The 13,009-nt window shown below is 49.1% G+C and overlaps 1 protein-coding gene across 12 annotated transcripts in view; it reads left to right on the top strand.

Annotated features, from left to right (window-relative positions):
* Positions 1-2,673: 2,673 nt before the first annotated feature.
* The window catches only part of ADAP2 (ArfGAP with dual PH domains 2), a 42,188-nt gene continuing 31,852 nt past the window's right edge, over positions 2,674-13,009 (top strand). For 3 of the 12 annotated variants that reach the window (XM_063798738.1, XM_016932042.4, XM_024350672.3), the window contains exons 1-3: positions 2,675-7,757; positions 8,589-8,719; positions 12,450-12,559. In XM_063798738.1, the coding sequence (XP_063654808.1) occupies positions 7,664-7,757; positions 8,589-8,719; positions 12,450-12,559 (335 nt within the window). In that variant the 5' untranslated portion in view covers positions 2,675-7,663. The other 9 variants (XM_054670087.2, XM_016932040.4, XM_024350673.3 and 6 more) reach the window with 7 other exon arrangements.

Below are 13,009 nucleotides of genomic sequence, written 5' to 3'. Positions count from 1 at the left end.
TATTGGGTCATTGCATTTTATTCAGAATGCAAACTCCTACAAACTCCTGGACTACCTGTGTAATGGGGGTCTCAATTCCACTCAGTTCACCACCATTTTAAAACATTGTTGCAAAATCCACATAACAAAAAATTCATAATTTTAGGGTTCAATTCAGTGACATTTAGTACATTCACAATGTTGTGCACCTATCCCCATTATCTAGTTCCAGACCTTTTTTTTTTTTTTTGAGACAGGGTCTCACTCAGTCGCCCAAGCTGGAGTACAGTGGCACGATCTCGGCTCCTAGCCTCCACCTCCTGGGTACAAGCGATTCTCCTGCTTCAGCCACCCGAGTAGCTGGGATTACAGGCGTGCGCTACCATGCCTTGCTAATTTTTGTGTTTTTAGTAGAGACGGGGTTTCACCACGTTGGCCAGGCTGGTCTCAAACTCCTGAGCTCAAGCAATCTGCCTGCCTCGGCCTCCCAAAGTGTTGGGATTACAGGCGTGAGCCACCACGCCCAGCCCTAGTTCCAGAACATTTTTAACACCCTAAAAGGAAACCTTGCCCATTAAGCTGTCTCTTCCCAGTCCCTCTGCCCCCAAACCCACTCCCTCCAGCTCCTGGCAACCGCTAATCTGCTTTCTGTCTCTATGGATTTGTCTGTTCTGGACATTTCATAAAACTGGATCAACCAAAATTTTTCAGGCCCAGCATTTGCTAGGCACCAAGGATACAAAGATCAATATGACAATCTGCTCTTAACCAAATCACTGCTGACTGGGACAAAACAAGTTAAAAAAGAAAAACAACCATAGTCCAACGTGATGATTATTGTAATGGAAATATGAACATTTTGGGAACATAGTTCAGGGGGATGAGGATGAGCTGGAAGAAGTCAGATTTCTTTGAGGAGTCTCGCTTTGTCTCCCGGACTGGAGTGCAGTGAAGTAATCTCAGCCCACTGCAACCTCCACCTCCCACGTTCAAGCGATTCTCATGCCTCAACCTCCCAAGTAGCTGGGACTACAGACACATGCCACAGCTAATTTTTCTATTCTTAGTAGAGACAGGGTCTTGCAATGTTGGCCAGGCTGGTCTCGAATTTCTGACCTCAGGTGATCAGCCCACTTCGGCCTCCCAAAGTGTTGGGATTACAGGCGTGAGCCACTGCACCTGGTCAAAAGTAAGCCTTGAATTTAGGCATGGAGGCAGGAGTTTGCTCCACCAACCAATGGAGGCTGGGCTGGATGATGTTGTAGAGGAGAGAGCTGGGGTAGGAGAAGGGGCAGCATGAGCGACATACAATGGCATGGAGTTGGATAGCTCTATGTTCAAAGGATGTGGACAGATCACACACCAAGCACATCCCAGGGCCTTTGCCCAGGTTGTTCTCTTCCCCTAGGACACTCCTCTCTCAAATTGCTGCTGGTTGGCTTGACCCCTTCCTGCAGATCTTTGCTTAAATGTTACCTGCTCAGAGAGGACTTCCTTGACCTCTCTATTGAAATAGCAACTTTCATTCCTCTCTATCCCCTCACTCTGTTTCTTTTTCTTTATAGCACGTATCACTCTTGCACTATATTGTATATTTGTTTCTCTGTTCATTTCTTGTCTCCCTAACTTGAAGGTAAGCTCCACAAAGGCAGCTATTTCCCCAGCTATGTGGCCATATCTCAGTACCCATAACAGTATCTGGCACATAGTAGGTGCCCCATAAATAATGAACGAATGAGCAAACCCTGAGGCAGTACTGCAGTGGGGAGTCCCTTTGAGATCTGAGTGGTTCCAGTTGCTGAAGACTAGGTGATATTAAACACACAAATATGTTGGTCAACTCAATCACATTATTTACTCTGCATGGCTCCTTATCAGCTGTTTCACTTGTCTTCAAAAGGAATTATTTCTTTCCTTCAAAAAGCAAAACACTTTGTGATCCCAAGTCCTCTCACTTTATTGATTATTATTTTTTTACCGATCCTCATTTCTTTGTTTTTTAGCAAACATTTGTTGAATCCCTGCTATGTGGCATGCAGGTGCTAGGGATACAACAGAGAACACAACTGACCCTGTCCTCATGAAGCATAGAAGTGTGACAGACCAGTAAACCAGCAAGCAATTACAGTAGAGTAGTAGAGTATAATGCTTGAAAATACAGTTTTTTGTTTTAGTCTGTTTTGTTTTTTGAGACAAAGTCTCACTCTGTTGCCTAGGCTGGAGTGCAGTGGTGTGATCTCGGCTCACTGCAACCTCTGTCTCCTGGGTTCAAGCGATTCTCCTGCCTCAGCCTCCCGAGTAGCTGGGATTACAGGCACACGCCACCATGCCCAGCTAATTTTCTTTGTATTTTTTTTTTTTTTTTAGTGGAGACCAGGGTTCGCCATGTTGGCCAGGCTGATCTCAAACTCCTGGCCTCAGGTGATCTGCCTGCCTCAAACTTATGCCTGTAATCCCAGCACTTTGGGAGGCTGAGGCAGGCAGACCACTTGAGGCCAGGAATTCGAGACCAGCCTGACCAACATGGTAAAACCTCATCTCTACTAAAAATACAAAAATTAGCTGGGCGTGGTGGCACATGCCTATAATCCCAGCTACTTGGGAGGCTGAGGCACAAGAATTGCTTGAACCTAGGAGGCAGAGGCTGCGGTGAACCAAGATCGTACCACTGCACTCCAGCCTGGGAGACAGACAGAGGCTCTCTCAAAAAAAAAAAAAAAAGGAAGCATAATGTTAGGTTGAACTTTATGGCATTGCTATTGCCATTTTTGTAAGTCAGTTTCATGTGGTTCAACCTAATATATTGGTGAAAAGAGTCCAAGGCAAACTTGAATTCAAATCCCAGCTTCAGTATGCATGATTCAGTATACAACATCTCAGTTGTGTAACCTTGGACAAATGTACTAACCCTCTCTCTGAGCCACAGTAGTCTCATCTGTAAAATGGGTATAAACATAGTCTGTACCTCAGGGTTATGGCTAAGATTAAATGGAATAATGCATGTAAGGGGTCTGGCGCACTGCAATCCCAGAATAAATGGTGGCCATAATTGTGGGTGGTGGTTTTTTCTTTAGTTACTGTATTTTTCAAATTTCCTATAATATAGCTTTTTTTAATTCTAAAGCTAATAAACATAATTATTTAATTTTTTTGTTTGTTTTTGTTTTTTGAGATGGAGTCTCACCCTGTCACCTAGGCTGGAGTGCAGTGGCACAATCTTGGTTCACTGCCACCTCCAGCTCCTGGGTTCAAGCAATTCTCCTGCCTCAGCCTCTCGAGTAGCTGGGATTACAGGCACCCACCACCACGCCTAGCTGATATTTGTATTTTTAGTAGAGACGGGGTTTTACCATGTTGGCCATGCTGGTATTGAACTCCTAACCTCAGGTGATCTGCCCGCCTCGGCTTCCCAAAGTGCTGGGATTACAGGTGTGAACCACTGTGCCCAGCCAATTATTTAATTTTCAAAGGAATTGTGTTCTATGCCCTGAAGATCTTGAGTGGGGACCTTGAGGCTGTTACTGGGAATGTGGTTGAGGGCTTTCTTCCAGCCCTGCTGTGGCTTGGCTTGGCTGGACAAACACAGTGACCTGAGAACAGGGCTAGATGTTTCTTCTTGGTGGGACCCTGGGAGCTTTATTTACAAAGGACATTCTGTCCCACGGCCCAAATTGCTCCCTCACTCCAGCATCTGCTGTATTGACTGAGCCTTTTAGAGAGGCTGCTTTGACCCATCCTGTCCCTCAAACTCTGGGTCACAGTGCTCAGTGTCCACCTTGTTCATGACAGCCTTTGGCATGGTCCTCTTCACTTAGAAGTAGCTTCTGGGTCCTGAGCACAGAAGCTGAGCTCAATTTTCATAATGTTCAGTATCCAGGAGTGGGCTACAGAGTTTTGTTTTATTTTTGAGACAGAGTCTTGCTTTGTTGCCCAGGCTGGAGTGCAGTGGCGCGATTGTGGCTCACTGCAACCACTGCCTGCTGGACCCAAGCGATCGTTCCACCTCAGCCTACTGAGTAGCTGGGACTACAGGCATGTGCCACCACAGCCAGCTAATTTTGGTAATTTTTGTAGAGACAGGGTTTCACCGTGTTGCCCAGACCAGGGCTACAGTTTCTGTTTAGGTTGATGCAAAAGTTTTGGAAATAAATAGTGGAGGAAATATAGGGTACAGACTTTCAATTATAAGAAGAATTCTGGGGATCTAAGGTGCAGTACGGATGGGGATGGATGTGTTCATTAATGCGATTGTGGGAATCATTACACAATGTGCACATATGTCAAATCATGTACACATTGAATATATACAATCTTTCTTTGTCAATTAAATATTTGTTAAAATAGTGGGGATAATTGCACAACATTGTGAATATAATTGAATGCAATCAATGACATAATATTGTACACTTAGAAATGATTAAGATGGGTGGGGCATGGTGGCTCATGCCTGTAATCACAAAGCTTTGGGAGACTGAGGCTGGAGGATTGTTTGAAGCCAGAAGTTGGAGTCCAGCTTGGGCAACAAAGCAAGCCTCTGTCTCTGTGAAAATAGAAAAATAAAAAAATTAGCCGGGTTTGGTAGTATTTCCCATAGTCCCAGCTACTCAGGAGGCTGAAGCAGGAGGATCACTTGAGCCCAGGCATTCAAGGCTGCAGTGAGCTCTGACTGTACCACTGCACTCAAGTCTGAGTGACAAAGTGACACCCTTGTCTCTAAAGAAAAAAATGGTTAAAATGACAAATTTTGTGTTTAGATTTTATCACAATTTTTAAATTTATATATTTTTTTCTTTTTTTTTCTTTTTTTTTGGAGCAACCTTATTAACCGAACCACAATTTAAGTAAAAAAAGAAAAAAAAAAAAGTCCAGAATGCACTAAAGGGAGGTTTCATGAAATCACCTGGGACTGACTGAGCCACAGTAGGAGATCTGGATTTAGGCCCTGTTCCGCTTCTTATTTGGCTCCATGACCTTGGGTAACTTAAATCCTCTGAGGCTCAGCTTTCTCTTCTGCAAAGTGGCCTGATATGATGCTGCCCTCTGAGGGTGTCATGAAGCTAAAATATGATCAAATGTGTGACGCTCTTGTAAAAAAAACACTCAGTAATTGTTCATTAGCATTGTCCTACAACCACCACCATCAAAAAAAAAAAAAAAAAAAGAAAGAAAGAAAGAAAGAAAAGAAAAAAGAAAGGAAAAGAAAAGAAAGCATTATAAACAAAATACCAGAGTACATTGTTTTGCTCTGAGGATGCCTGAAATGCCACATTAAGGCTGTTTGATGGGAACCTCCAGAAACAAGGAAGGGAAGAGGGGAAACTAAAGGAATCTCTCAATCTCTGGATCCTCACTATGAATGAGATACTGTATGTTCTCTTGGATTGGCTATTTTTTTCTTTTTCTTTTTCTTTTTTTTTTAAATTTTTTTTTTTTTTTTTGAGACGGAGTCTCACTCTGTCGCCCAGGCTGGAGTGCAGTGGCGCGATCTCGGCTTACTGCAAACTCCGCCTCCTGGGTTCATGCCATTCTCCTGCCTCAGCCTCCCGAGTAAATGGGACTACAGGCGCCCGCTACCACGCCTGGCCATTTTTTTGTATTTTTAGTAGAGACGGGGTTTCACCGTGTTATCCAGGATGGTCTCGATCTCCTGACCTCGTGATCCGCCCACCTCGGCCTCCCAAAGTGCTGGGATTACAGGCGTGAGCCACCGCGCCCGGCTTTTTAAAAAATTTCTGAGATTCAACCAGAGCCTACTTAGAACTGGGTTGGCTTTTGTGGGACCTACAGGGAGGTGGCAGTGAGACCTAAGGTGTCAGAGAAGCAAAGGAGCACAGACTGGTGAAGGCTCGGGTGCCGAGGAAGCACCCCCAGCATCACAATTTTGTCCCAGTGTTGGGCAGAGGAGAAATGTCCTTAGCTTGTCTCCTCTTCTCCCTCTCTCCCTCTTTCCTCTGCCTTCATACCTTAAGTTGACTTTCCCATCTTTCTCCTGGGAGATTTATTTCTGTCCCTTTTTTCATCTAAAGCAACGGAAATGAATCATCTTTCAGCCGGTTTAATAAACAGCCCCATGCCCCCTGACCCCAGCTGACTCTCTCACTGGTTCCTCTGTGGCTGCTCCTGGGCTAGGCCTCACCCCCTCACAGGCAAGACCCCCTCATGGCTGGCTATTCTTGGTAATACTCTCCACCCTCCCTTCCTGCTCAGTCCTGGCAGCTTGACCTCCTCCACCCCAGGGATGACGGGAATCACACACAGCATTCCAAGCGACAATTCCACAAGCTGACCATAGGGGCAGGGGAAGCAAGGAGGCCACCATGTTTGGAGGGTTTCTTTGTGCCATTTCAATGACCCTATTAGTGGATCTTACACTCTCCATTTAACAGTTGAGGGTTTGGAGGCTCAGAGAAGTGAAGGAACTTGCCCAGAGACGAACAGTTGGGAAATGTGGAAAGGAGTCAACATTTAAAGCCTGAATTTCTGGATTCCTGAATTCATTCCATTACACCATATTGCTGTGCGTGTGTGTGCACGTGTGTGCTTGCGCCCGCATGTATGTTGAATGGGAGTGTGGGCAGGTCAGCTAGAACATCAGCTGCAATTCACCAGGATGGAAACCTGATTTTATCCTGAAGGTTAACACCTGTCTATCATATGCATATGGCTTAATGCATCTGTATGCATTAAGGCATTAACCTACACAGAAGATGGCAAGTATGTACAGTATGTATTTCACCAGGAGGCCCATGAGTCATTGCAGATGATGTCAAGGAGTAACGAAGATGATGTCAAGCAGTAACAAAGATGGGAGAGAGGGAAAGAGGAAATGAAATGCCCACATTTAAGACCACCTATACCCTGCCTTCACCTCGCGGTGATGGAACTTCACAGGTTAAAGTGCCTGGCTGTGTCCACCTTGGTGAAACCACACTTTTCTGGTGAACAAAATCATGCAACTATTAGTTGGACTTCTAAAAATGTGCAGGTATCATTTATAGGAGCAATATGGAATACAGACATAAAACTGCTGACGTCAAACTCCCTGGTGTGGACATGTGTATGTGTCTGCGGTCAGAGAGTGGAATTAACACAAGCATATAAATAACCGTGATGCAAGGTAGATAGAAAGTGCTCAGGTCCAAAACAAATGGACAGATACTACAACAGTATTCTTGGAGACCCAGAGGCTGGAAAGATTACTCCAGGCAGGGTATCACAGAAGGCTTCCTGAGGAGGTGGCATTTGCATGTAAATACGTCTCCAAATAGATGTAAGATCTTACATTAACAGAACGCTTTAACAGAAGTTAGATTCTGGTTAATTTTCCAAGAAGCGCTGAGATGCAGATATATGCCCTTGTTCCTCTTTCATAGACGTGGAAACTGAGACCCACAGAGGTTGAATAGGTTGTCCACAGTCTCGTAGCTACCAAGTGACAGGCCACGATTTGATCTCAGGCCAGTGTGTTAAACTCCAATTTGCGTGCTCCTGTCCCTCCCCGCGCGTCGGCGGAGCTCGGGGCCGGACTGGACCGGCCGAGGGAGGGGCGGACAGTCCTGACGGTGCGGGGCGGGGCTGGCGGCCGCCCAGGCCTGGCTGAGGCGCCGCGGCCGGGTCCCTCTCCACCTGCCGGGCGGAGCGCACGGGCCATGGGCTGAGCCCCGCTGAGCCCGCCGGGCCGGCCATGGGCGATCGCGAGCGCAACAAGAAGCGGCTGCTGGAGCTGCTGCGGGCGCCGGACACAGGCAACGCGCACTGCGCCGACTGCGGGGCGGCAGGTAAGGGCGCGGCGGCGCGGGCAGCGCAAGACCCCCGGCCGGACCCCAGGCCCACCCGACTCCTCCCCTCGGCCCCACCGGGTCCCGCCCTCGGCCCCCTGGACCCAGACGTGGCACCTGCGGGCCCGGACGCCTCCCACCCACACCGTGAACCTCTCACCCGAGCCCCGAGGGCCGTCTCCACCACACCCTGCCCCGGCCTCTACGAGCCCAGGCTCTGCTCCCCTCGCGGGACCAGATGCGCATCTTCCCACGTGCTTGGACCCCGACACGAGAGCCGGCAGCCTAGAGCCCTTCCAGTCCCGCTCTCTTCCCTGGCCAGGCACCCGACCGCCCGAGTCCGGGCTCTCGATGTCTGCGCACCCAGGCGCGCCCCACGCCCTCGGACTCAGACATCCCAGCCAGGGCTAAACGTCGGGCCCAGGCCGCCGACAGTCCTGTGCCCCCTGCCCGCTCCCAGACGCCCCCCGAAGGCCTCCCCAGCGCCCCACCTCGGGGACGCCGAGGGCCCACTAACTCAGCCTCCCCACCTGCAGCTCCGCGCCGAGCCCCGCGGTGCGCCCCCCGCGCCCTCCTCTCGGTTCCTTCTGAGTCCCTTCACTTCCACGTCGCGCAGCCTCAGACTCTCTCCCCGGGCCCTGAACTGCCTCCAGGATCTTCACCCCGGTCGCCGCGCAGCGGCCGGTGGGCTAACCAGAAGGTGCCAGGCTGGCCGCTTAGTTCGCCTTAGGTGGGAGAAGGGGCGCCCCACCTGCCCCAGCGCCCCGAGCCCAGCCCTGGTTTCTTCACCGCGCTTTCCGCTCAGCTCCTCTCCTGCCTCATCCCCTGCAGATCCCGACTGGGCCTCTTACAAGCTGGGGATCTTCATCTGTCTCAACTGCTGCGGCGTCCACCGTAACTTCCCTGACATCAGCAGAGTTAAATCTGTGCGACTTGACTTCTGGGACGACAGTATTGTGGAGGTAGAAAGGCATGCCCGTGGAGAGCCATGGAACTGCGGGACTGGAGTAGAGGCAGCGGGCAGGGGGCTCCCATTCTACAGAGGGGGAAACTGAGAACCAGAGAGGGGCAAGTCTAGCCAGAGGAAACACAGCTTATAAGATGGCAGTTTAGACAGAGGCCGAGAGTTCAAATTCTGGCTCTATCATTTGCTTACTTTTTTTTTTTTTTGAGACAGAGTCTCGCTGTGTTGTCCAGGCTGGAGTGCAGTGGAGCAATCTTGGCTCACTGCAACCGCTGCCTCCCGGGTTCAAGTAATTCTCCTGCCTCAGCTTCTCAAGCAGCTGGGATTACAGGCGCCCGCCACCACACCCGGCTAATTTTTTTGTACTTAGTAGAGACGGGGTTTCACCATGTTGGTCACGCTGGTCTCGAACTCCTGACCTCAGGCGATCCACCACCTCAGCCTCCCAAAGTGCTGGGATTACAGGCCTGAACCATCCTGAACCGCTCCTGGCCATCATTTGCTTACCTATAAGCTGGGAGGCCCTGAGCTAGGTACTTTGACCTAGCTGTGGACCCTCAGTTTCCACATCTGTATTCAAGGGATACCACCACCATTTCTCTTTTTTTCTTTCTTCCTTTTTTTTTTTTTTTTTTTGAGACGGAGTTTCACTCTTGTCGCCCAGGCTGGAGTGCAACGGCCAATCTCGGCTCACTGCAACCTCTGCCTCTTGGGTTCAAGCAATTCTCCTGCCTCAGCCTCCTGAGTAGCTGGGATTACAGGCACCCACCACCATGCCCAGCTAATTTTTGTATTAATTTTTAGCAGAGACGGGGTTTTGCCATGTTGGTCAGGCTGGTCTCGAACTCCTGACCTTGGGTAATCCACCCTCCTCGGCCTCCCAAAGTGCTGGGATTACAGGCGTGGGCCACTGTGCCTGGCCACTACCACCACTGTCACAGCACTGTTGTGAAGATGATTGTAGGCTCAGTCCAGACACAAAGAAAGCAGTCAGTTAACAGTTGCTGTTGTACGGGTGTCTTGGCTCACACCTATAATCCCAGCACTTTGGGGGGCTGAGGCTGGTGGATTGCTTGAGCCCAGAAGTTCAAGAGCAGCCTGGGCAACATGGTGAAACTCCGTCTTTACAAAAAATACAAAAATTAGCTGGGTGTGATGGCATGCGCCTGTCGTCCCAGATACTTCGGGGGCTGGGGTGGGAAGATCACCTGAGCCTGTGAGAGTGTGGCTGCAATGAGCCGAGATCGCACCACTGCACTCCAGCCAGGGTGAGAGAGAGACCCTACCTCAAAAAAAAAAAAAAAAAAAAAAAGTTGCTGTTATCATTAGTGAAGTCTTGGACTGGGGGAAGGGAAATAACCTGATTTGTGGTCTAAAGTCCTCCTTTCCCCCTAGGCAGAAAGAGGACCACTTTGCTCTCCTGCCCTCTGGGGGTGGAGGATACCCTCAGCCTGCATGGTAATTCCATTTTGGTCAGAAAACCTCCAGAGAGCAGGCAGTTCTGCACTGTGCGGGTTGGCTGAGGGTTTCCAGGACTACTGGGGAAGCAGGCTGACATTTACTGAATGCCCACTCTGTGCCAGGTACTGTTCTAGACAGCACAGGACTGGAGGCTTTAGTGTGACCTTACTAAGTGCTGGGTCTTGGGAGAGAACAATGAACAAGATAAGGTCCCTGGCCATACAGAGCTTACATTCTAATGCGGGAGAAAGGCTGGAAACCAGTAAACCAGCACATAAACCTGAAGGATTTTATTTGCACCTTATAACTCCCATGTTATATTTTCTTTTTTCTTTGTTTTTTTTTTTTTGTTTGTTTGTTTTTTTGAGACGGAGTTTCACTCTTGTTGCCCAGGCTGGAGTGCAATGATGCGATCTTGGCTCACTGCAACCTCTGCCTCTGGGGTTCAAGCGATTCTTGTGCCTCAGCCTTCTGAGTAACTAGGATTACAGGCATGCACCACCATGCTCGGCTAATTTTGTATTTTTAGTAGAATTTTTACTAGAGACAGGGTTTCACCCTGTTGGTCAGGCTGGTCTCAAACTCCTGACCTTAGGTGATCCACCCGCCTCGGCCTCCCAAAGTGCTGGGATTACAGGTGTGAGCCACCGTGCCCAGCATTTTTTTTTTTTTTTTTTTTTTTTGAGATGCAGTCTCACTCTGTCACCCAGCCTGGAGTGCAGTGAGTGGCACGATCTCGGCTCACTGCAACCTCCACCTCCTGGATTCAAGCGATTCTCCTGCCTCAGTCTCCTGAGTAGCTGGGATTACAGGCGCCCGCCACCATGCCCGGCTAATTTTTTGTATTTTTAGTAGAGATGGGGTTTCGCCGTGTTGGCCAGGCTGGTCTTGAACACCTGACCTGAGGTGATCCACCTGCCTTAGCCTCCCAAAGTGCTGGGGTTACAGGTGTGAGCCACAGCGCCCAATCCTGTGTTATATTTTCTTCTTCTTCTTCCTCCTCCTCCTCTTCTTCTTCTTCCTTCTTCCTTCTTCTTCTTTTCTTTTCTTTCTTTCTTTTTTTTTTTTGAGACGGAGTCTCACTCACTCTGTTGCCCAGGTTGGAGTGTAGTGGTGTGATCTTGGCTCACTGCAACCTCCTCCTCCTGGGTTCAAGCAATTCTTGTGCCTCAGCCTCCCGAGTAGCTAGGATTACAGGCGTGCACCACCATACCTGGCTAATTTATTTATTTATTTGAGAGAGAGTCTCGCTCTATTGCCTAGGCTTGAGGGCAGTGGCAAAATCTCGGCTCACTGCAACCTCTGCCTCCTGGGTTCAAGCAATTATCCTGCCTCACCCTTCTGTGTCCTGGCTAATTTTTGTATTTTTTTAGTAGAGACAAGGTTTCACCATGTTGGTCAGGCTGGTCTCAAACTGCTGACCTCAAGTGATCCCCAGCCTTGGCCTCCCACAGTGCTGGGATTACAGGTGTGAGCCACCGTGCCTGGCCATTTTCTTCATTTTTACAGGTGAGATTCCAAGGGTCACTCATCAAATAAATGGTAGTCAGGATTTGAATCCTGCTCTGTTGGGATCCAAAGCTGGCGACACAGCCTAGCGGCCCCTGAAGAGGAGAAGAGGAGCAATGCTCCTCTCCTGCAAAGGAGATGCCCAAGCGATGTGAATTGAAAACCTGGTGTTTCTTCCCACTTCTGCCCTCACCCTAGCTATGCCACTGCTGCCAGGGCCACTTTTGGTGCATCAGCCTCTGGGTCTCTTGGGTGCCAAAGGGCCCTACTAATCATCCTGACCTATGCACTCCATGAGGCCAGCACCCACTTCTTCCATCCTCCAGGTACATTTATCTCCTGCAGACTTTCAGGGCTGCTAGGGGTCCTGGCCATCTGTGGAAGGCATGATAGGAAGAATATGAGCTTTGGAGTCAGGTCTGGGTTCAAATCCCAGTTCTCCACTTATAGCTGTGTTTCCTTGAACAAGTAACCTAACCCGTCTGAGCCTCAGTTGACTCATCTGTAAAATGAGTACAGTGATATGAAAATGGCTGAGAGGACCCAGTGAGCTGATGTGTGAGCACTGTGGAGTCCTGTGCCCATATGAGGCATGGTTATATCTGCCCGTGATTGTTACAGGCTGGGGCTTCCCAGCAGTATGGATGACCAAGCCCGGTGGGACATCTCCTTCTTGGAGGCAGTTTCTTCTGACTCAGCCTAAGTCAGTGGCCTCATAGTTTCATTTCACGTTTTTTCAAGTTCTAATATTACCTCAGGTTGCTGTTGTCTTGCAGTTTATGATCCACAATGGAAACCTCCGTGTGAAGGCCAAGTTCGAAGCCAGAGTCCCAGCTTTCTACTACATCCCCCAGGCCAACGACTGCCTGTGAGTGGGTGATTCCTTCGGGACTGGGTGAGGGGTCTGTCCTGGTTCCACCTCCTCCCCCTCTCCATCTTTGGTGTCTTCATCTGTGGTGGTCTCTTCTATGGGCCTGGTGCGCAGGTAGATCCAGGAAAGCACTGGATACCATCACAGAGAGCACATGGGAAGACTGGTATAAGCCTCTTTCTGCCTCTGTTGCTTGGGTGTGTCTCTTCCTTTCTCTGGGCCTCAGTTTCCACAGCTCTTAAATGGAGGATTTTTCTGTATGATCTCTATGATTTTTCTCTATGATCTCTGCCTGTGACATTCTTGTAGCTTACAGATGGTGGCTAACTTGATAAGAGGGGGTAAACACTAGTATCTTACTAGACCAAGTGTGTTTCAGCTACTTCCTTTAGAGAAATATGTCTAGGGCTGGCCAGGCACGGTGGCTCAGGCCTGTAATCCCAGCAC

This window comes from Pan troglodytes, chromosome 19, assembly GCF_028858775.2.
Source record: "Pan troglodytes isolate AG18354 chromosome 19, NHGRI_mPanTro3-v2.0_pri, whole genome shotgun sequence".
Classification (NCBI taxonomy): Eukaryota; Metazoa; Chordata; class Mammalia; order Primates; family Hominidae; genus Pan; species Pan troglodytes.
Note: the sequence above shows the minus strand (reverse complement) of the source record. Positions and strands in the feature narration are given on the sequence as shown.